This window comes from Lucilia cuprina, chromosome 3 (genome assembly GCF_022045245.1).
Source record: "Lucilia cuprina isolate Lc7/37 chromosome 3, ASM2204524v1, whole genome shotgun sequence".
In the NCBI taxonomy this organism is placed as follows: domain Eukaryota; kingdom Metazoa; phylum Arthropoda; class Insecta; order Diptera; family Calliphoridae; genus Lucilia; species Lucilia cuprina.
The window spans coordinates 50043636-50067170 of record NC_060951.1 but is presented as its reverse complement, the minus strand read 5'-3'; the positions used below and the strand labels follow the sequence as shown (position 1 = coordinate 50067170).

The following is a 23535-nucleotide window of genomic DNA, read 5'->3' as shown; positions in this document are numbered from 1 at the left end:
ACGTAAGACAAAATCTATTTAAGTAATCCAAAAACTACTCCACTATAAACATTATTGAAGTATATGATCCGTTAAGTAGTCATTTGCAATTGAGGCATGGATCACGTTTATTTTTTGAAAACTACATGATCCATACCATTTATTACTTGGGACCCTGTTGCGGAGCACGTAATTTAAACAATGGATTAGTTTAGGGATCACTCTGAAGTAATGCATGAATGGCTAACTTGTTTCACACCTAGGATATTACGATGTTAAATGGGGTATATTTCTTCATATATTTGAATTAGATTTGAATCCAATCCTAGTCCTTTGAAGAGTACTCCGCAAACGCGGAGTACTCTTACTAAAGACAAATATCACGTAAAAAATTACGTATTCTGGTCTCTTAAAAGATATAGACACAATTCATGTCATTTTGCACTTAAGTATGTATGTATTTAATTAAATCCATTAAAGCAATTTTCTACCATTGAAAATGTATGTCCTTAAATTTTCCATACTTAAAATTGTACCACAGACACACATACGCATACATATATATAAATTAGCACACATAAACACATTGACATCTCCTGCTCATGTACAAAACACATACGCATATTAAACCTGCTCTTAGTTTTAAGAGAAATTTTCAAAATTATTCTTTTATTTCCTTTCATACATAAATATTTACTGGGAACTATAAAGTTATATTTTAATAAAAAAAAAATATAAAACACAGACAGACCGACTTAATAGACTTGGAATAGTTGTGGTAGCTAGTTTTAAATTAATATTCATTATTAGCGAACACTTCTAATAACCATTCACGGAATCCAATGTGTTTGCTGGCCTTTTGTTATTTTGGAAAATGTTATTGTTATTATACATACATGTAGAGTAGCTGCAATTGTTGTGGCAATTCTGCTATTATTGTTGCAACTCTAAAATAGCATCAACACAAACGACAGCTGCAAAAACATTTAGAATAATTTTAGTAGTTATTCAGTTAGATTTTAATGTACTGAACAGAGTCGATCTCTTGAAATTTTATATGATATGTTTTTGCTTTTGTTTTTTTTTCATACATACATTTCACAATATTTTGAGTGGTGCAAACAAGTAAATACTTTTATTATATTTCAACCAGTGTTTAACTCAAATAACAAACGCTCTTATATTCTTAAAAACAGAAAAACATTTTCAAAAACTATTAAATAGTAAATATCAAACTTATACACCCAAAGGCAAAATACCTTGACCCATCCTGTTATGGCAGAAATAGGAAGGAGGCTGATTGTGGGGAATATAAAGGAAGGAGTTTGGCGCAACAGGATTCATTTAAAAGACAGAAAATTAAGTTACCATCTCTTGAACGGAAAATTATTACTTACGATGAAATATGATTACATAATGATAACCTAAAGCATAAAAATCGATAGACCTGCCCCGAAAACCCGATGAAAAGACGCCATTGTAAAATATTCCGGACACTAGGACACCGAAAGTGTCCTACTTATTATGTATTTTTAGAAATAAAAATTTTTCTATTTTCACTGAGTTCATTCCTTTCTTTGCACATACGAAAACAAATAATACCTTTGCATATCCTGTGCTTAAAGTAAAAACATTTTTTCAACAAACATACTCTCCGTTAACCCCTGTGAGTATGCTATAGTATTATTCAATGTCATTTCATATGCGTTTCATGTATGTGCATAATCTGAGAGTGTATGAGCATAAGATAGATAGCACCCAACAGTTCTTAAGCCATATTTTTTCTAAAAATCTAACTACTTATTTAACTAAATTTTCTGTAAAATTTAAATAGTTTACATCATGTATATAATGTATTATTAAGTTAAATAATACAAATATCTTACAAATCCTAAATAACATAAGTTAATTTCAATTGCAAGCGTTATTGAAACAATGTATTTTTAATAATACAAAAATTGTCTTATAACTCTCTCACCTCGAACTGTCGGTTGCATTTTAAAGTGCGTACGTGTCTGCAACGTATTTGGTTTATCTATTTTATTGTTTGTTTGTTTTAAAATATTTCAACAATTTTATTGTTGAACAAAAATAGTTTTTGGTCTTGTTTTCTTTTCTATCTACTAAATTCAGATGAGAGTTTTCTTTACCAAATTTTAAAATTATATGTTTTTTTTTCCTCATTTCCTGCCTGCTGTCTAATAATATGTCATTGCTTGAGCATTTTACGTGCATGTGTACATGCATATGCATGCAAATATTTGGCCCTTTTAGTAAAATTTTAAATTTATCTCCACAAACATGTGACACACAAGAGTTTTTCTTTTTATTTACATAATATTTCAGTTAGAATTTTGGGATATTTAAACTGTATAAACCACATACGTGAAATTAACATTTGCAATTGTCATTTATTTTTCAGCTTACGATAAGTGCGAAATAATTGTGCGTTATCCTTGAATTAAAAATAATATTGGTAGTTAATTACGTAATAGAGTTAAATAAAAGCATTTATATGAGGATGATATTCAAATACTTTCAAAATATTTAAAAAATAACAGTAGAATTTTTACAACAATTTTAATAAATTGGTGTAAAATATGTTTTTTACCTCATGTAAAATTTACATCAATATTAAAATTCTTCTGAAATTAAAATATTTTAATTTTTATCTTAAAAGATTATTTACATTCTTGTTAATAATAAAACTCAACAAACAAAACAGTATACATACGTAAGCAATGCAATGTTAGTGTCAACAATGAAAAAAACAATGAAATATTTATATAATTTTACTTATCGATACAAAAATCTCCATATTTTACATGATGTAAAAAATGTATTTAGAGTGTAAATTAAAAATGTATCTTCAACAAATCATCATTTTCAAAATTTCAATTGTATACACAATGTATTTTAGCGTAAATTAGACACCTAAGATCAGAAATGTTTTTCATATGTAAATATCATTTACCATTCTTTTTTAACTACGTAAATATTTAAAATATTAAAGCAAATATTTGAAATAATTAGTTTTATACCTTTAAATAATAATTTATTAACGTAATGTGAAAAATGTAAAATTAGTGTCAATAATATAATATTATTAAACATTTTAAAACTTTTATGTTCATTTTAATTGTATTAAAATTTTAATTATTGACATAATATAAAAATGTCATTCACAGGTAAATAATGTAAAATTCTAGCGAATTTTTAACTAATTTTATCAAGTATCAACTTAAGAATCTTAACGTTAAGATTCTTAAGTTCATTAATGACATTGTGTAAATAACGTATAAAATATTTTTGAACTTAATTATTAAAAATTATTTTCTTTAAATTAAAAAAACTCAATTATTTACATCATTATGTAAACAATGTAAATATTTAACGTAATTTGTTTTTAAATGACTTCAAAAATCCCTTATCTCCTAAAGGTAATAATCAATGTGTTTGTAATGTAAAGCGTAAAATTTTATTATACAATTCATATTAGCCTAAAAGTTGACGTAATGGAAACAATGCATTTTTAATGTAAATAGTATCAATAACAATTTTTTTTTTATTTACATTATGTAAAGAATGTAATTTTTATGTAAATAATATAAAATGATTAAGAAATTTAAAATTTTAATAACTTTTTTTTTTAAATTTACTAAATATCTTAATTGTTGACATTGTGTAAAAGTGACATAGTGTACTTTTCATGTTAATAACGCTAATCTTTTGAAACATAATACTTTATGAGCTTTTCTTGAAATTTACAAAATATTTCAATTGTTGACAGTTTGTAAACAATAATTTATTCATGTAAATTGTGTATTTATAAATTCTGTTATTTTTCTTTAACTTTACAACATTTTTGACATCATGTTAATAATATATTAATCATTTGATTTTAAAACAAATTAAAAAAAATTCTCAAATTTTTTCATTATTAAGTACAACATAGCTATTTTTAATTTAATATTCAATCCCTAATGTTACACTAAAAATACCACATTTCTCCAACAATTATTAACAGTCCTTAAATTTATTTAAATTCTCTTAAATTACCACACAAACAAAAACGGATATAAACTTTCCTAAACATTTTTCTAAAACAGGAAACACATTAATGTCAGAAATGAAAAAAGGAAACAAAAACATACAAATAATCGCATAAGGGTATTAGAATTTGCGTATATTAAGGCGCCAACTGCACAAAAAAACCAAAAACTAACACACTTACTCACATATTTAGAAACAAACAAACGTACAAAAGCAATTTATATATGTATACAGAGAAAAAATCGCAATGTGTTTAATCAGGATAAACACAACAATAGAAGCTTAATTGCGCATAAATCATTTTCATTTCATACAAACTGTAACTGAAAATATACTGTGAAACGTAAAAAATATACAACAAAAAACCTAGATAAAAATTTTCATACTGACTGTGAAGGATTTCCAGGATTTTAAGCGATATAGTACATACGTTGCTTCAACCGCTGTCAAATGATGGTAATTGTAGTGGTGGCATCATCATCTGTACAAGACTACACAATTTTAGATAAACGATTTTTCACAATTTCAAATAGAGTGGTTGGCACCACAAGGCTTAGATGAAGGAAAAACACGTTCACACACAAACCAACACACACATGACTGATAGATAGCTGTAGTAAAATTGCGTTTGTATGTACTTTCATACTAATGCAAACATCTGCCAACATCTAAAAGTTTCAATATGTAGATTTAAAACATTTAAACAGAATAAAAATTTACTTCTAAACTGTCTATTACGATTATTGTTGCTTTTTAAAACACACACACACACTCACATGTTTTATTGTAAATATTTAAAATGCATTTAATATAACATGGCTTTTCTGCTGGAAAATATTCTAATATAAAACCCTACATTTATTCATAAAAGTCATATGGTAAATTCTTGGCATGCGTCTATACGCAGTGCCAGTCTAGGCATCATTATAGTACGCAGACTGGCTGCTATGTCTGTTATGTAAATTATTGTGATATATTTTACATAATGCAACGAATTTATCGATTAAATTGCAATTAATATGACAATTATTATGTTGATACTTGTAAATGTGTTATAAATATTTAATATACTTAACTAAAGTTAAGCCAATAAAGACAGATAGACGTATTTACATCTACACATCATTCTCATCGTTGTAAAGTAGGTTAACAATACAGGAAATAATTTAAATGTTTTAGAAAATATATTTTGAATTCTTTATTCAAAATAATATAAAATAATTGAACAATTTTACAATTTCTGTACAAAATGTTGGTCTCTATAACAAAGAGACAACACTTTCTATAAAAAAGTGTTTCCCTTGCCATTTTACAAAAAGACAAAATTTTCTATATAAAATGTTACTCTTTTGACAAAGAAACAATAATTTCGATAGAAAATGTTGATCTTTTGAAGAAGAGACAAAATTTCTACAGATAATGTAGACCTTTTGACGAAGAGGCAAAATGTTCTATAGAAACTGTTGCCATTTTACAAAAATTTTTGTAGGAAACGTTGCTTCTTTGACAAAGAGACAAAATTTTCTATAAAAAGTGTGCCCTTTCGACAAAAAGATAAAATTTTCGATAGAAAATATTGCCGTTTTGGCAAAGTGACAAATTTTCTATAACAAATTTTGCCCTCTTGACAACTAAAAGAATTTCCAACAGAAAGTGTTGCCCTTTTTACAAAAAGACAAAATGATTTAAAAATGTATGTTGCCTTTTTAACAAACAGAAAATTTTTTCTTTACAAAATATTGCCTTTTTGACAAAGAGATAAAATTTTCTATAGAAAATATGGCTTTTTGACAAAGGCATAAAATAATGTGTAGAAAATGTTGCCCTTTGGACATAGAAACAAATTTTTGACAGAAAGTTTTGCCCTTTTTACCAAAAATACATTTTTTTATAAAAATGTTGCTTCTTCACAAAGACACAAAATTATGTTTAGAAAATGATGGCCTTTTGACAAAGACACAACATTTCATATAAAAAATTTTGCACTTCCGACAAAGTAACCTAATGTTCAATAAATACTGTTGCCCTTTTGTCAAAGACAAACATTTCTATAGATATTGTTACTTTTTTGAAAAAGACACAAGCATTTCTATAGAAATGTTACCTTTTCTAAAAAAGAGATAAAATGTTCAATAGAAGGAAGATGTTACCATTTTGACAAAGAGACAAAATATTCTATAAAAAATATTGACATTTTGAAAAGTCTGAAATTGTTTTTAGGAAAATTTTGATCTTTTCATAACGATATTTTTTTATAGAAAATGGTGACCTTTCTGACAAAAAATGCAAATTTTCTTTAGAATATCTTAAACTTTTGACAAAGACGCATTTTATCTATACAAGTTATGTCCTCTAATTGAAAACGCAAATTTGTTTTTTTCTTATCAAAGAAACAAAAAAATTTTAATTTTTAAAATATTTAAATTTCTCTAAAAACCTTTCCAATTTACTTTTAAGTTGATTGAAAAAAATATTCTTTAAACATTTCTCTTTAATGTATTTTAATATAATGAGTCTTTATCATTTTTCTGAACAAAACAGCAAACTATAATAACAACTTTTTTATTGCACACAACATCAGTATGGCTATAAAAAAATATAATAACATATGCCATTTCCTGCTTAACTAACACTAACATGCATTTCCCATTATACAAGAAACCAAAAGAAAAATGCATAAATTATATACATATTTTTTAAAAATATGATACGAAAAAAGTAGAAAAATTAAACGAAAACTCTTAACACATAAAAAATAAGAAAATTAGCAAAATTTCGTTTAATTTTAATTTATGCATTAACATAATAAAAACCATATTCTTACTGGCATTTCCGTTTTGTACACTGCTGTTTTTTTTAATGCATACTTTATGGCATGCAACTAAAAAATCGCTTAAGGCTAAATTAAAAGTTTCTATAAGATAAACACTAAACGAAACATTATACGCAAATGCTAAATGATAAAGAGAATATTGAAGAATGAATATTATTTTATAGCTGCACAACTATACTGTATACACTACTACAGCAGCTGCAATGAAACCAAAAAGTATTTTTGTATTCCGTTTAAACAAATTGTGTATTGCAAAATGTTCTCACAAAAATATTATGGGGTAGAAAAATGCCACGAACAGACAACGAAAATACTGAAATAAACAATAATATAGAATACAATTTGTAACAAATGAAAGAAAAACAGATACATGGCTGTTAAAATTTAATTGAATGGAACAAGAACAACTATAATATTTTGTTGTATTTCTATAGAAGTAATTAAATTTTTATTGAAATTGAAAATGATAAATATTTTTCTAGGCAAAGGATGTTTGAAATTACGTTGTTTTGTTTGAGTTTAAAATAAAATGAATAAAATTTGCCTCACAACAAAAGAAACGCAATTTATATTAAAACGTTGTCATTTTGTATACAAAATTTTTAATCTTTAAAAAACGGGAAACAATATCTGTAGAAAAATGAACATCTTTCTGAAAAGGGGCAACATTTTTTAAGTAAAAATTTGCCACTTTGTGACAAAAGCTATTTTTTTTTTTTTTTTTGTAAAAAGTGTCGTTGAGAGGTAAATTTTTGATAAAATGGACTTTGACCTTGTAATTTAAGAGGAACATTTCTATCGAAATAGGCAACATTTTTTATAGTAAAATTTGCGCCGTTGTGAAAAATGCAACATTTTCTAATGAAAAACTTGCCAAAAACCACAATATATTCAATATTTTATATATATATATATATTTTTTTTTTTTTTAAAGTCGATAAAAGGGCGAATTTTCTATAGAAAATGTTTGTTTTTTTGTAGAAAATTTATATCTTTCTGACTCTTTGTCAAAAGGGCAAAATTAACTATAAATAAATAGTGTTTTTTTGTGCAAAGGGCAACATTTTGTATAAAGAAATTTCCTCCCTATCAAAATTAAGAACATTTTCCATAGAAAAATTTGCATCCAATTTTCCCCTTTGTTAAAAGGGACAATAAAAAAATAATTTAATTTTTAAAAGGGCAACATTTTTCTCACTTTCTGAATCTTTATCAAAAGCAAAAAAAAATAGCTATAAATATGTGTTGTTTTTGATGTGAAAGGTAAAATTTTCTGGAGAAAATTTAATTTCTATGTGGAAACAGTTTCATTAGAAAGTTTGACACTATATCAAAGAGACCAAACTTCTATGAAAAAATTTTGGCCACATTCCGACTCTTTACCAAAGGGACACAATTATCTATAAATGTTGTTTTTTGTGTAAAAGGCAACATTTTCTGCAGGAAATTTTGTTTCTGTGTAGCTGGGGTAACACTTTTAATAAAAACTTTAACTCTGTTCCAAAAGGGAATTTTTTCATTTGAAATTTTGCCACTTTATCAAAAGGGCAACATTTGCTATGGAATAATGGCTTCATTGCCAAAAGAAAAATTTCCTGCAATGACAATATTATTTGTAAAAAACATATTTTATGTCAAAATCGAAAAATTTCAATAAAAAAAATTCTGCGTGTTATGTAAAAGACAACTTCTTAATAAAAAAAATTTTAACTTGCACATAGAACAATTAATTTCTTAAAAAAATCTCCACATTTCATTGAAAATTATGTCCTTTTATCGAAAAAGCAACAATTTACACAGATGAAATCGAAGTAAGAAAATTATGTTCTAAATTTTATTGGAAAATTTAACTCCTGTTTAAGAGGACAGATTTTAAAGAAAAATCTCCATTCAAAACTTTGTATTTTTGTTATTAAATGCAATTTTTTATATTTTATCTCTTTAACAACTTTCGGATAATTGAGTTAAGTTTTTTATGTTTTAATATATTCTTTTTAATTTATTTTATTTTTTATTTATATTTTATTAATTGAATTCATAAATTTTTGTTTTTCGTAACAAACTTTTTCACTTTTTTCCCTCCATAATTGTTCAGAATGCATATCATACATTTTTTATTGCTTTCATACATATAAACAACTTTTGTATGTGTGTATGTTGTATTTGCACTACACCTAATAGGGTGTTGAATATTGTTTGCACAAATTTTAGAACAGCTGGTGTGCAGCAACACTAAATCACATTAAAATTCACATAAAATTAAATTAAAATAATTAAGTATTTAGTTCAAATTCTAGCATGTTTTAGGTAAAATTTTAAATGTATGTATCAGACAAAACAACTTAAGTCGTGATAGGTTTTATGTGTGACAATTTTGATAAAATTCTATTTTTTGTATAAATTTTTGTTTTCTTTCTAATTAAATTTTAACACACCTTTAACGAAACCTGCTGTGAATTTTAAAACAAAACTATTAAATAGTAGTTTTTTGCCACAATACGAGCACAAGTTGCGATAAAAATAAAATCAGTAAAATTAAAAACAAAAAATCGAATGCAATTTATTTCTGCAATCCATAATAAATGCAAACTCTTGCTTGTACATGATACTCGATGTCATGAGCACAAATTTTAATTAAATTTTCCCGTAAAATACAATTGCAACATACGGCTGAATAGAGGAGGCAAGCAGACATTCGTTTGTTCAACATACAGAAATCATCAGTAGCATGACAAACAAATTGTTAAACAACTGCAATGAGTGTGAAATAAGCAACAGCAATAACAAAAAATATATATCAAAAATTGGAAATCATTTTGTTGTCAAAAAGTATGACACAACGCTCACTCCACAATGTGTTGAAAGTTCAAAGGATATGTTATTTTGTTTTTCAGTACAAAAGGTGAGGAAAGTGGGTTTGAAAATTTTGTTCAACAAAAAGTTATTTTGAACACGAATTTTAAACATAAACATGTGAATTAAACACATCTGAGTACAAACACTTATGGCAAACGATTATTGTGATGCAGTGATATTTGTTTTAAATGTATATATGTATTTTTTCATATACATTAAAAACTTTTATTTTTTTATTTATATGCCATTTTATATATAAAAGTGTATTTTTAAAGTGCTTTTGAGGCTGCAGCTAGCAAATGTATTTGTTCAGTCTTTTTATAAATAAAAATGCTATTTGCAGTTTTTTACTACTACCTTGCAGTTTTCTAAGACTGTATTATTCCCAAAATTTTAAAAAAGTCAATTATCTTTAGTAATCTAACGGGTGGTTAATCGCCACTTTATTGTGCCTTAAAAAAACAATTAAAAAACATAGAAATATATTTACAGCTACATGAGATAATTAACTGTCTTTAGCAATAGGGCAACATTTTTCATAAATATTTGCTTATACGCAAAAGTGCAACATTTTCTATTATTTCATATTGGCTAAATGTACATTATTTTCTGCAGAAAATTTGCTTTTTGACGACGAAAGCAACATAATTAATTCTATGAATGGCGCAACACTTTCTGAAAAATGTATACATTTTTTAAAAATGCAACATTTTCTTTAGAAAAACTGCATATTTGCGAAATGTTCAATATTTTTCGTAGATTTTGCATCAAAAGGACAACACTTTATGTAGAAAATTATAACTGCCTCTTAAGAGGGAGATTGAATGTGATATTTTCATGTTTATTTGTCAAAAAGTTACAATTTTTTATAAAAGTAATATTGTTCATAAAAAAAATGTATCTGCTTGTCTACAGCACAACATTTAATAAAAATCTTTTTTGTGACAAGGGCAACATTTTTCTATTGAAAATTAAAGGTCAAAACTGTCTTTAGACAGTAAAACCTACTAACAAAAATTGAAACATTTTCTATACTAAATTCTATATTTTTGGAATGGAAAACAAATAATTTTTTTTTATAGAAAATTTTATATTATCGTCCAAAGGGCAACATTTCCTAATTAAAAGAGTGCAAAATTAAGTTAATTTCATAAATAACAATGCAACATTTTTATAGAAAATGTTGCATTTTTACTTAAAGGGCAAAATTTTCAAAAAAACAAATTTTATACTCTTTATAGAAAATTTTCTCTTCTTCAAAAGGATAACATTTTCTATAAAAAGTTTGACTCCAAAAGGGGAAACATTTTTCATGTAAAATTATACATTTTTGCAAGCAACATTTTTACAGAAAATGTTGGTCTTTATAAAAAGTACATTTTTTGGCAGAAATTTTTCCCATTTCATTCAACATTTACGGAATAGTTTTTTCATTGATAAAAGTAAAACATTTTTGTACAAAAATGTGATTTTTTTTATAGGGGATTTGTCTCTTTGTCAAAGGGAAAAATTTCTCCATAAAAACTTCTCCATTTCCTAAGTTCGGAACAATTTTAGAGAATTACAGGGTTTCTTTTGCTACTATATATAAATGCTTTTGTATTTGCCTCTTTTTCTCTGTTTGCATACGTGCGATAGAGAAAATCCTGCATAAACTTTTATATAAATCTCTAAGGCAATTAAACTATATGAGCACATTTTTTTGTTTGCAACTCAAAGCTGTTAATCTTAAGCTTAATTCTTAAATCAGATATGGCCAATATTGACTACTCATGGGATTTCACAAAAAAGTTTTTTAATTAAATGAATTTTATTGACAATAGTTTGAAAAGAGAATGTTTAATATTTGAAATGAATATATCTATAATGTTTCTTAATATTTTGTAAATTTATGATTTATTAAAGCAACTTGAATATTTTGTTTTTAATGTGAAAATTTATAAATTTTAAAATGGTTTCTAAGTTGCAGGAAATTGATATTTTTTTTAAATATATAAATATTTTTTCACCAAAACCCGTTGATTTACCATTACTGTAAAACATTTAAGAATATAATAAATACTGACAACAATAAAAAGTTTATTCATATTACTTACTTAGATCAACAAAACTATAATTTAACTTACTAAAACACATAACAACTAAATACCAACCACATTTACTATATTTGTTATAAATACACTGCAGTTGCAACTACCCAACACATTAACTAGAACTTTTATTTATTTAGATTTATACAGAAATAAACAGTTAACAATAACAAAAAAACTAGAAAAAACATTACATATAAATATCTGCAGTATTGTGCAAAACTTTAGAAGCTTTTACTTATATAAAGTAATAAACATTTTAAAAATAGAATATACAATCTATTTATAATAATATGATAGGAAATGGTGAGTACTTTTTAACTAAAAGTTGCTTAATTTACTAACAATACTGTATATTTAGTATACCATTATTTTAATTTCACAGTAATTTCTAACATTTTTTTTACAGCAAAACATTTATTTATATTTTTTCATGCATTCTTACTTTATATTTATGCTAGACAAATATTCAGTAATTTACGCTTGAGAAGAATTTTCTTTTTTTTATTTCAAACCATATGTAAAACATTTTTTTTACAAAAAGGAAAAGAAAACAACATATTTTTATGCACATGAGCTCATCCTTTCAACGCCTTTTAACATAAAGCTGTTGTATTCATAGAGGAAATTTTAGCAACAGCAATTTATGGCTGCAGCAACTGCTACTGCTACTATTCCACAAACTATAGAAAACTATCACCTCAAGGTGTAAATGCATATATTCAGTAAAATTTTGTAGCTGCTGTTGTTATAGTTGTAAAGTTTTAGTGCATTTAAGAAGACAAAAGAAACTTTGGCATGAACAAAAGAATAGAATTTAATGTTAAAATTGTTTAGGGCACTTTAAGTGAACTCAAGTGAAAAAATGTGGGGTTTTATCAAGTACTCGATTATGCCTTAAATGCTCAAACACACATACAAACATACATAAAAATGCACTTAATTATTCTTAAAGGAATTTCCTTGGAAATTATTATCTAGGTTTTGATTTTCACTTTTTTACGGGTATTAAAATTTTTGGTTGCAGTGAAAAGTATATAATAATTATAAATAAACAAATTTTTGTGAGTACATTTAATAAAAAAAGCCTGTAACCCACAAGAGCTGATCAGACTCTGAATAAATTCCTGATAGAAAACTGCAAAGTTGATCGGTATCTAAAAAATATTTCTATATAAAACTTTTCTGCAGAAACGTTGATCAGACTCTGATGAACTCTTCTCTGGAAAAGTTGATAAGATTCTGTAAAATTCTACTATAAAAAGTGGATCAGAACCTAAATAACTATGCTGTAGAAAAGTTGATCAGATTTTAAGGAACTTTTCTATATAAAATTTTACGATGACTCAAAAGAACTTTATTATGGGAGAGATGACTGAGGCTCCGAACAATTTTTTTTAGAGAAGTTGGACAAACTTAAAAAAACATTTTCTATAGATAACACTTTGAAGAACTTTTTTATGGAAAAGTTGAACAGATTCTGAAAAACTTTTCTATAAAAATTGGATCTGAATCTGAAATAATATTCTGTAAAACTTTGATCAGATTCTGAATAACTTTGCTGTAGAAAAGTTGAACACACTCTGAAGAAATTTTCTATAGAAAGATTGAGCAATATATTTAAAAACTTTTCTATAGAAAAGTTGACTAATACTATATAAAACATTATTATAAAAAAGTTGACCAAGCCTCTGAAGAATTTTTCTATGGGAAAGTAAATCAGACTCAAAAAAGCTTTAAAAAGTAGATCAAAATCTAAAGAACTTTCCAATAGAAAAAATAATCAGATTTACATAAACTTTGCTATTCCAAGCAAAATTCCTACAACAACTTTAATGATTATTAAGTGTTTTGCAATAATATTTTTTTATCAAATTTCTATTTTTATCAAACGAAAAACAAATAATCTCTATTTTGTTTCTTTGTAAGAAAAACAAATATAAACTTTATTATTTATATAATTTTTTATATATCAAAGACATATTAATATATATTTTTTGGCATCTTTAGTATTTGAAATTGTTTTGTTGAAGAGGGGAGGCTTTAAGATTCACAAAGTACAGAAAAAAAGTACAACAATAAGAACATCACAGAGACATTAAGTTTTATAACCGTTTATTGCATTGTTTCGTAGGACCTTAAGGACATTTTATAACATTTCATACATACACACACACATATTCATTCTGTCAGTCATTCAGTTATTCATTCCATGTTTATTTCAATTCGTTGAAAAAGCGAAACAATAACAACTACAACATGAAATACAACTCTATTAAAACAAATAGAAAAAAACAAGTTAAAAGTGTGAAGCATGGTTGATTGAAAAGTGTCCTACTGTGAGCAAAATAATTGACTGAGAAAAAAAATATGAAAAATTTTCTATAGAAAAGAAATTTTTTCGAAAACTTTCTGTAGAAGAGTAAACTTTTGAAGTGTTTTCTAATTAAAAATTAAAAAAAAATATATAATAAAAAACTTTAATGAAACGAAAATTTATTTACAGAATTTATTGAAACTTTTTTGTAAAAAGAAAATGTATTGAAAATTAAAAAAAAATATAAAGAAAAATTATAGAAAAATTTTTTATTAAAATTTTTATTAAAAATATTATATAAGAACAAAAAGAAATTTTATAAAAAAAAACTTTTTGAAAATTTTATATAAAAAAGTAATATTTTCTATTAAAGGGATATATATTAAGAGAAAATTAATCAATCGTTATAAACGTGATTGTAACAAAATAATACCCTCCCCACTAAAATGGCGTAGGGCATAAAAATAACAAAAGTTTAAAAAGAAAAAAATCATCTGCTGCCGTTTATGCCCCAACTGGCACTTAACGGCCTTGTTATAACCACACAGTGGCTGTGTGATGTGTAAGATGAGAGGTCGTTTGGCAGTGATGTGGGAAATGCTAGCGGTGATATTACGGATTGTAATAGTGGAGATGGTAGTGGTGGTGATGGTACTGTAATAATGACGATTACACTGACAATGATGGTTTGACTTATGTTTCTTTTAGTTTTTCTGTTTGTTTTACAATTTTTTGTTTGTTCGTTTGTTTCTTGCTCTCGTAAACAAAATTGTACAACAAGTTTTAGCCACGGCTAAGGCTAAAAAGTGAACTTTTTTCTTTTTCATTTTATTATTTGTTTGCAACACATTCTCTTTCTAATGCTGGTCATAAAATACAGAAAGAAATAAAATAATAAAAAAACAATATGAAAGTTTCTTTTTATGTGGGTTTTTAGTTAAGAGTTTTAAATACAAACAGAAAAATAAACATATTTCTAAGGATCATTTGCTTTAAAACTGTAATGTTTTACACATTTAACAAAACAGAAAAAATTTATAGTCTTATTTATTTGTTTGTTTTTCCCGTTTTTTTTTTTCTCCAAGAAATAGGGGGCTGTACTCATAATTCATGTTAAACTTTTAGTTAATAAATATTTTATTTTTTTATTAACCAAATTAAATGGATTTAATGGTGGCTTAAAAATTATTTATGGCAAATTGGAAAGTTTGGATTTGTAACAGAAAAATTATCGCATTTAAATTCAAAGGCAGTAGTTAAATAATGTAGCACAGATGGTTTTGTAATTTGTCATAAATATATTAAAGCAATAAGCAATTTATTTGGATAATAAAGACATGACCTTACAAGGGAAACATTTTAAAACAAAAATATAATAATAATTCTATAGAATGTCTATAACATCTTCAGAATTTTGCCATATTTTCAACAAAAAAGCTTTCAATGTTCTATAGAAAAGTTCTTCAGAATCTAGTCTACTTTTTTATAGAAAAGACTGTGATAAACTTTTCTATAAACAAGTTTTTCTTAAGATTCTATTCAACTCTGATCAAATTCTATCTAGAAAAATTCTATAGATACTCGTGAACTATAGTAGAAATGTTCTCAGATGCAGATCAGCTTTATCACAGAAAGTTTCTTCAGATCTGATCTATTTTTTTTTTATTAAACAGTTTTTCAGAAATATTAGACTATTTAACAAAGTCTATGGAAAAGTTTTCCAGAGCCTGATAAACTTTCCATTAAAAAATTTCATTAGAGTGTAATCAATACCTTTATATAAAAAATTTTCAGAATTTCATCGAATTTCCCAAAGAAACGATTTTCTAATTTTCTATAGAAACATTTTTGAAGTCTTCCATGGAAAAAAAAATCAAAACCTCATGAGCTTTTTTACAGAAAGTCTGATAAAGAAAGTTTATCAAAGTCCGATAAACTTTTTTATTGAAATGTTTTTAGAGTCTGATCGCATTTTGTACAAATCAAACACCAGAATCTGATTAACAAAGCTGTTCAAAATCTGATAAAAATTAGCATGAAAAAGTTTTTTTAGTGTTTGGTAAACTTTACCATAAAAAAGTTTTTTTAGAGTCTGATACAAGTCTGATACTTTTCTCTTCAAGCTAATCAAGTTTTCTAAAAAAAAAATTCTTTACAGGCTGATCAACTATTTAATAGAGAAACTTTTCCGAGTCTTCAAAAGCTGAAAAGTTCTTTAAAAGCAGATTAGTTTTTCTATAAAAAAAAGTGCTTTAGATTTGTATTGACAATATTTCTTTACAAAAGTTCTGGTCAGGTTTTATATAACTAAAATGCCTTTGAATCTGGGGAAAAGCTATTAAAACATGATTAGTTCTTTTCTTCAAGTGTAATTAATACCTTTATATAAAAAATTTTCAGAATTTCATCGAATTTTCTAAAGAAACGATCTTCTACTTTTCTACAGAAACATTTTTGCAGTCTTCAATGAAAAAAATCAAAACCTCATGAGCTTTTTTTACTGAAAGTTTTTTCAAAGTCTGATAAACTTTTTTAAAAGAAAAGTTTTTCAAATTCCGATAAACTTTTTTATTGAAAAGTTTTTAGAGTCTGATCATATTTTGTACAGATCAGACACTCAGAATCTGATTAAAAAAAGTTGTTCAAAATCTGATAAAAATTAGCATGAAAAAGTTTTTTTAGTGTTTGGTAAACTTTTCCATAAAATTTTTTTAATGAAACGATCTTCTACTTTTTTCTTCAAGCTGATCAAGTTTTCAAAAGAAAACTTCTTTACAGGCTGATCAACTATTTAATAGAGAAACTTTTCCGAGTCTTCAGAGACTGAAAAGTTCTTTAAAAGCAGATTACTTTTTCTATAAAAAAGTGCTTTAGATTTGTATTGACAATATTTCTTTAGAAAAGTTCTGGTCAGGTTTTCTATGAAAAATTATTGAAACATGATTAGTGAAAAGTTATTGAAACATGGTTAGTGAAAAGTTATTGAAACATGATTAGTTCTTTTTTTTAGAAAAACTTCGGATGCCTTTCATCTCTAAACTGATATGAGGTAACATGTCCAGTAACGAAGTCAACCGAATTATTTGCATTTTCTGTAAATACATACAACTTTCCAAACGCTTTAATGCACCAATAATTTGTCTCCATTGAACACAAGGTTTTTGCAGCATATGTAGAAAAACAACTAAAGTGTATATGTATATAGTAATGATAAAAAAATTGCCCGATAAAAGTTTTATTGAAAAACTTTTGATGAATGACAACTTCTAGCCCCCACACTTTATGCCTTATTGCTTTTTATTCATGGCAAGAAAAGAGGCCTTAAAACTTTAATAGAAATAACTTAAATTTTCAATAGTCAATTGACATTTGATTATGCAGAAAATAGTTAAGTGAAAATAAAACAATATATATCGACAAAGACGATATGTTTAAAGTATGGGTTGAACCTACTTGTAGTAGGAAAACTCTATTAAATTTAACAAAATTTAAATTTATTTTCATTTACTTTTTAAGTAAAGATTTACTATAATTATTCATTTCACTTTTGTCAACATGCTCACAAAAAAAACAAAAATAACTGTCCACTTAACATCTCATTTTCGGAATTAAAACCACATTAATTTATATTTAATGTGTCTTAAATATAATTGACAAGGACAGTTGTCACTAGCATTTCTTCACTCCTAAAGAGACACTTAAGTAAAACTACGATATAGCAAATAAATCCTGCATATGTCTGCAGGATAATAAAACAAAAGAAACAATTAATACAACACTTAATAAATCAATCACTTAAAGTGAAAACATCAGTAATTTTTGCAGATTCACACTTAAAGACAACAGCTGTTAAAAGCTTTTGAGGGTTTAGCAGCTAAATAATTAACAGTTCTTTTAATTACAGCAAAAAAAGAAGAATATTTATTGAAAGTTATTATATGTAGCCTACTACAAAGATACATTTAAAATAAAAATATATTGCCTACTCTTAGGCTATTTATTTAAAAATTTATATTTCTTATATGCTTCTTTATATTTTAAATGTATAATTGCAAGACTTTTTAAATCTCTCAAGAATTGTTTGTATCAGCAAAACGAAATACTTTTATTGTGAACTTAATTTTAGTTACAAAAGAAGGCATATTTGTTGTTCATGCCTTTCGGCAATAATTTTGAAAGTTTGTTAAATTTAAATAATTTCCCCAACATAACCTTTTTCAGAAATTTACTAAATCTCCGTAGGGACTTTCAAATTAGTAGTTCTTTCATTTTTTCTGGTAATAAAGCCAGACATTTGTTTAAAATATTTGTTTGCTTCTTTTTATCATTTGCTAAAGGGAAATTTTCTGAAAAAAACTTTCCTTACAAATATTTTTCACATTGTTTTGTTGCGAAATACCAAAAAATATTCTGTGAATTTTTAACTAAACTAACTACAAAAAGTAACAGTAAATAAATGTGTATATAAAATATGCAAATTCATCATATTTGTAGTTTTTATGAATTTGAGCAAAATAAAAAAAAAAAATATCTAAAAATAAAATATAAATCTCTAATGATTTGTAACTATGAAAAATGTGCATAGACAATTGGAGAATAATACAAATAAAGCCATTTATTTTATATTGGTCAAGGTTTAAGGGACAATGGTCTACAAATAAAAGACAAACACACGTTGCTGAATAAAACGTAACAGTCAGAATAACGAACAAATTTCTACAAGTTCATTCAGAAAATTCATCGAAAATTTATAATACAAAAAGAAAATTTATAGAAAATTTTCTATATGAAATTAAAATTTTTTAAAAATTTTCTTTAAAAAGAAAATTTAACCAAAATTTTCTATCAAAAAATACTTAAAAAAATTAAAAAATTTAACAAAAAATTATGGAAAAAATTTTCTTGAGACAAGATTTTTGAAAAATTTTCGCGAAAACAATAATGTATTTAAAATTTTGCAATAAATTTTTAATTTATGCGCTTTTTTCTTTAAAATTTAAATTATATTGTTTTTATATATTTTTCTAAAATTAATATATTTAGAAATATTTTTAAAAATTAAAAATATTAAAAAAATGACAACTATAATTTATTGAAATAGTTTTAAAAAAGGAAATTTTGTATAAAAACAAAATTCATCAAAAAACTTCTCAAAAGTTTTTTGGTTTTAAATAAGTTTTTTTTCGATAAATTCTTTAAAAACAAAAATGTTTTAGAAATATATCTAAATTTAAAATTTATTAAAATTAAAATATCAAATAGTTTAATTTAAATTTTCCATAAAAAGAAAATCTAACAAAAAATTCTAAAAAAAAAAAATATTATCATTAATTTTTTATTACAATAAAATTCCAGAGGAAATTTTTCTAAAAAGGAAATGCATTTACAAAAAGGCAATTTTCTATAAAAAGAAAATTTATCGAATGAGGAAAAAAACTAAAAATTTCCCATCAAAAATAGAATGATGTAGTGTGTGGATTTTGTACATCATTGCTGTCCAAAATCGGGATTTCCTAACACGCGCAACATGTGCTTGACCAAAATGAAAGCCAATCGTCACTCTATAGCATACAATTAGACTGTCAGGAGCTAGTCATTAATAGTTAATGGATGGTTATCTACTAATGGGTTCTTAGAAGTCAGCCAAATTATTTACTTTTTCACTAATTACTTTACTAAAATTTTACTTTAATTCATAGGTTTTTGAAGTGTCTCCTCTCTCGTTTGCTCAGGGACAGTAAAGTGACAACTACCGCTCTCTTGCTTACTTGTTGTACAGTTAAGTGGCGACTGTCTTCGCTTTCGAATATAAAGTGTACATTAGTGATTAATAACAAAAACATTCAAATTGGGTTCAACCAGCCCGTTAGACTTCAGTGTAAAATTATTATTGCATTCTAAAGTACAATCGACATGGTCATTGGGTACAGTATAGAAACGGCTATCTTCCCTTTCTTTTGCGAAAAGTACATACATATACCCAATATTTGTTTGTAAATTAGGGACAACCATAAACTTATATTTTTGTATAAATGACAATCTTTTACGTGTGCACGATTTATCTCTCAACTTGCAAAACAAAATCAATTTAGTTGCTCATCAGCATTAGTCGAAGTCTTTTTTTTTAATCAACATAGAAATACAACAACAAAATTTTGAGAAAGCAGAATTAGTGTGGGTGAATGAGAGAAAATTTTATATATATAAACTTTGATGTACGCTCTCTGTCAAAATTCATAATATCAATTTGACAGGAAGCATATACTCTTTTGTATGTCATCATTTTGTTATTATAGTTTTATTATGAATTCAATTTTGTTCTCTGACGCTCTACCAATACAAATAAATGAGTATGTGTATGGGCTATAGTACATACAATTTTATTGAATATTATACGTATAAGTAATTTCGAGAGCAAAAATATTATGTATACGATCCAGTATACATGTATACTTTACATGTACATATATTTTAACTTCCCACTATGTACATATAACATTCCATCGATGAGTGCCAACAAATAAGTTAGTAAATCATTTATAGATAACAAATATTGGGCAATATTTTTAATAATAAAGCTATAAAGATGTTTTTTTTATTTGCCCTAATTCCTACTTGTATTTATTGATTTTAAAATCACTTTCTAAAGGAGACTTTGTATGGGAAGTAGAGTTGAATGAAGCCTGATCATTACGAAAATCACCAGTAATATTCAGACTTGCAAAAAACTAAGTTGTGCTAATTTAAGTAGAGATACTATAAAATTTAACATAATTATGGGCTCAAAAGATCTATTTGTAGGATATGGTTGTATGAAATCTAAGTGAAATAACGAAACGACAACAATTTTCCATATGCTTCGTCCTTGAACGTCCTTAAAAACGGCTATGTCAAGATTCATCAAATTATTTGAAAAACTGCGACCTTTAGTTTGATTACAAAGTTAACATGTACGGACGGACATAGCTAAATCGATTCAGAAAATTATCCTGATCCTTAAAAGTGGGTATATAACTAATGTTTCAACGCGTTACGTACATCAGCATAAACCCAATTTTCCCTCTCTACAATAATTTGGAATCAGTTTGTGTATAAAACAAATACTAAAAATACTAATATTTTTTAAGTTTGAAAAAAAAACTATGAAAAATCTGAAATGAAATTAAATCTTCTAATAACATTTTGTATTCATCTTTTCTTTATAGATTCCGAATTAGAAGAGTTTGAAACACCAGCACGCTATCGACCTGATTCCCTTAGTGCTTTAAGTCGTTCCACCCGCTTTACAGAAGATGAAATCAAACGAATTTATCGTGGTTTTAAGGCTGAATGTCCAACTGGTGTTGTCAAGGAGGAGACTTTTAAACTGATTTATTCACAGTTTTTTCCACAGGGAGGTTCGTGCGGTACAGTATATTTTGTTTTGTTAACATTTTGCTAATGAACACTAGTTACTAATGCCTGCCAAAAAAAAAAAACATTGTCTATTGTGTACTTTTTTTCTTTACTGCTTACTTTTATTCTGTTGGCATTCTATTAAAACTGTTTGAGTAATTTGTAAATGTAAATTGATCAAAATGAGAAAAAAAACAAGCTTGAACCAAATATTCTTATCTGTATTATGGCTTCAAAAGTAGTTTATGCTTTATTATTGGTGTAAGCATTTTATATTTAAATCATAAATAGTTAAATAGGTTTTTATAAAATTATATGCAAAAATGAATATAAAAAAAAAATAAATATTAACATTAAAATTTAAAGAGTAAAACTTATTTTTCCTTAGGTTTTTTATTTCATGTAGATTTTATATTAGATTTCAAATAAGTATTTAAGTTAAATTACGTTTTTAATACTAACAAAAAAAAACTATCTTTAAGTTCTCATAAATAAACAAATAGTAAAATTTCAAAAAAAAAAAAACTTTAAGAAAGTATCTATGTCTAGTATAACATAAATCAAAATACTAAATTATTTATTTATAGTTAATATGTTTTTGATAAAGTAAATGGAAAGATGTTAAAAACTTTGTTATAAAAATATATCAAAAGTTATTTATTTATATAATTCTATGAAATAAGTTATAGATTATTTCCAAATTTATTAATGTGTTATTTATTTCTTTATATGTATATCCTTATATTATGTATCAATAATGTTAAATTATGTATGAATGTTATGGGAAAAACCAGACAATGGCAGACATTTTTATGTATCTCGGTAGGGGATACTTTTCATTACAAATCTTCGTTTCATATATATATATATATATATATATATATATATATATATATATATATACATCGAAAATAAGGCCAGAAGAAAGAAAGTTTTCTATATAGAAGGAGCTGTAATTTTCTATAAAATGTAGAAATAAAAATGTATATTGAAAATTTAATTATATAGAATAATTTTCAGAAAATTTCTTAAAAAGAAAATTCATACAAAAGTTTCTAGAAAATAAAATTTATCAAAGATTTTCTAAAAAAAAGAAAAATTTTCGAAAATATTTCACAAAAAATAATTTTTATCGAAAATTTTCTGTAAAAATGGAATTTTATCGAAAATTTTATATAAAATTTTGGAAAATTTTGTTATCAGGTTAATTTTTTTCGGAAAATGTATATTTATTAAAGATTTTTCTAAAGAAGTTTATTGAATATAGCCCATAAAATAAGTTTCTATTAAAAGAAAATTTAATAAAAATTTTATATAAAAAGACAATAAAATAAAATTTTCTACAAAAGGGAATTTGTTCACCAGTTTCTATAAAATAAAATTCATCAAAAATATTCTACCAAAAACATCAATAATATTTTGCCAAAAAGAATATTTTCCAAAAAATGTTTATAAAAAGAAAATTTATTGAAATTTATAAAAAGAAATTTTATTCAAAAACAAAAAAGGAAATTTATCGAAGATTTTCTACAAAAAGATAATTCATTCAACATTTTATTCTAAATGTTTATATTAAAAGTTAATTTTTAAAAAAAATTAGTATCAAAAAAAATTATCAAAAATTTTCTAGAAAATAAAATTTATAAATAATTTTCGATCAAAAGAAAATTTACGGCGAATGTCTAAAATCAAGCAAATATATAGAAAATTTTCTCCAAAAATAAAAGTTCCTATTAAAATATATTTTATCAAAAATTTTCTATTTAAATAAAATTTATGGAAAGTATTACAATAATAAAAAATGTATGAAAAATGTTTTGTAGCAAATCAATTTTCTCTTAAAAGAAAGTTGTATTTATAGACATTAAAAAATGGAAAATTAATCAAAAATATTCTACAAAGAAGAAAAGTCTTCCCAAACACACAATTTTTTATAAAAAGAAAATTAATTGAGAATTTTTTTATTAAAATTTTTCTATAAAAAAGTTTATCAGAAATTGTTTACAAAAATT

The 23535-nt window shown here is 25.1% G+C and overlaps 1 protein-coding gene across 1 annotated transcript in view; it reads left to right on the top strand.

The window, feature by feature from the left end:
* LOC111676940 overlaps positions 1-23535 on the top strand; it is a 112229-nt gene that overhangs the window by 75658 nt on the left and 13036 nt on the right. The window contains 1 exon segment of the mRNA XM_046945384.1: positions 21334-21525. Within this exon segment, the coding sequence (XP_046801340.1) occupies positions 21334-21525 (192 nt within the window).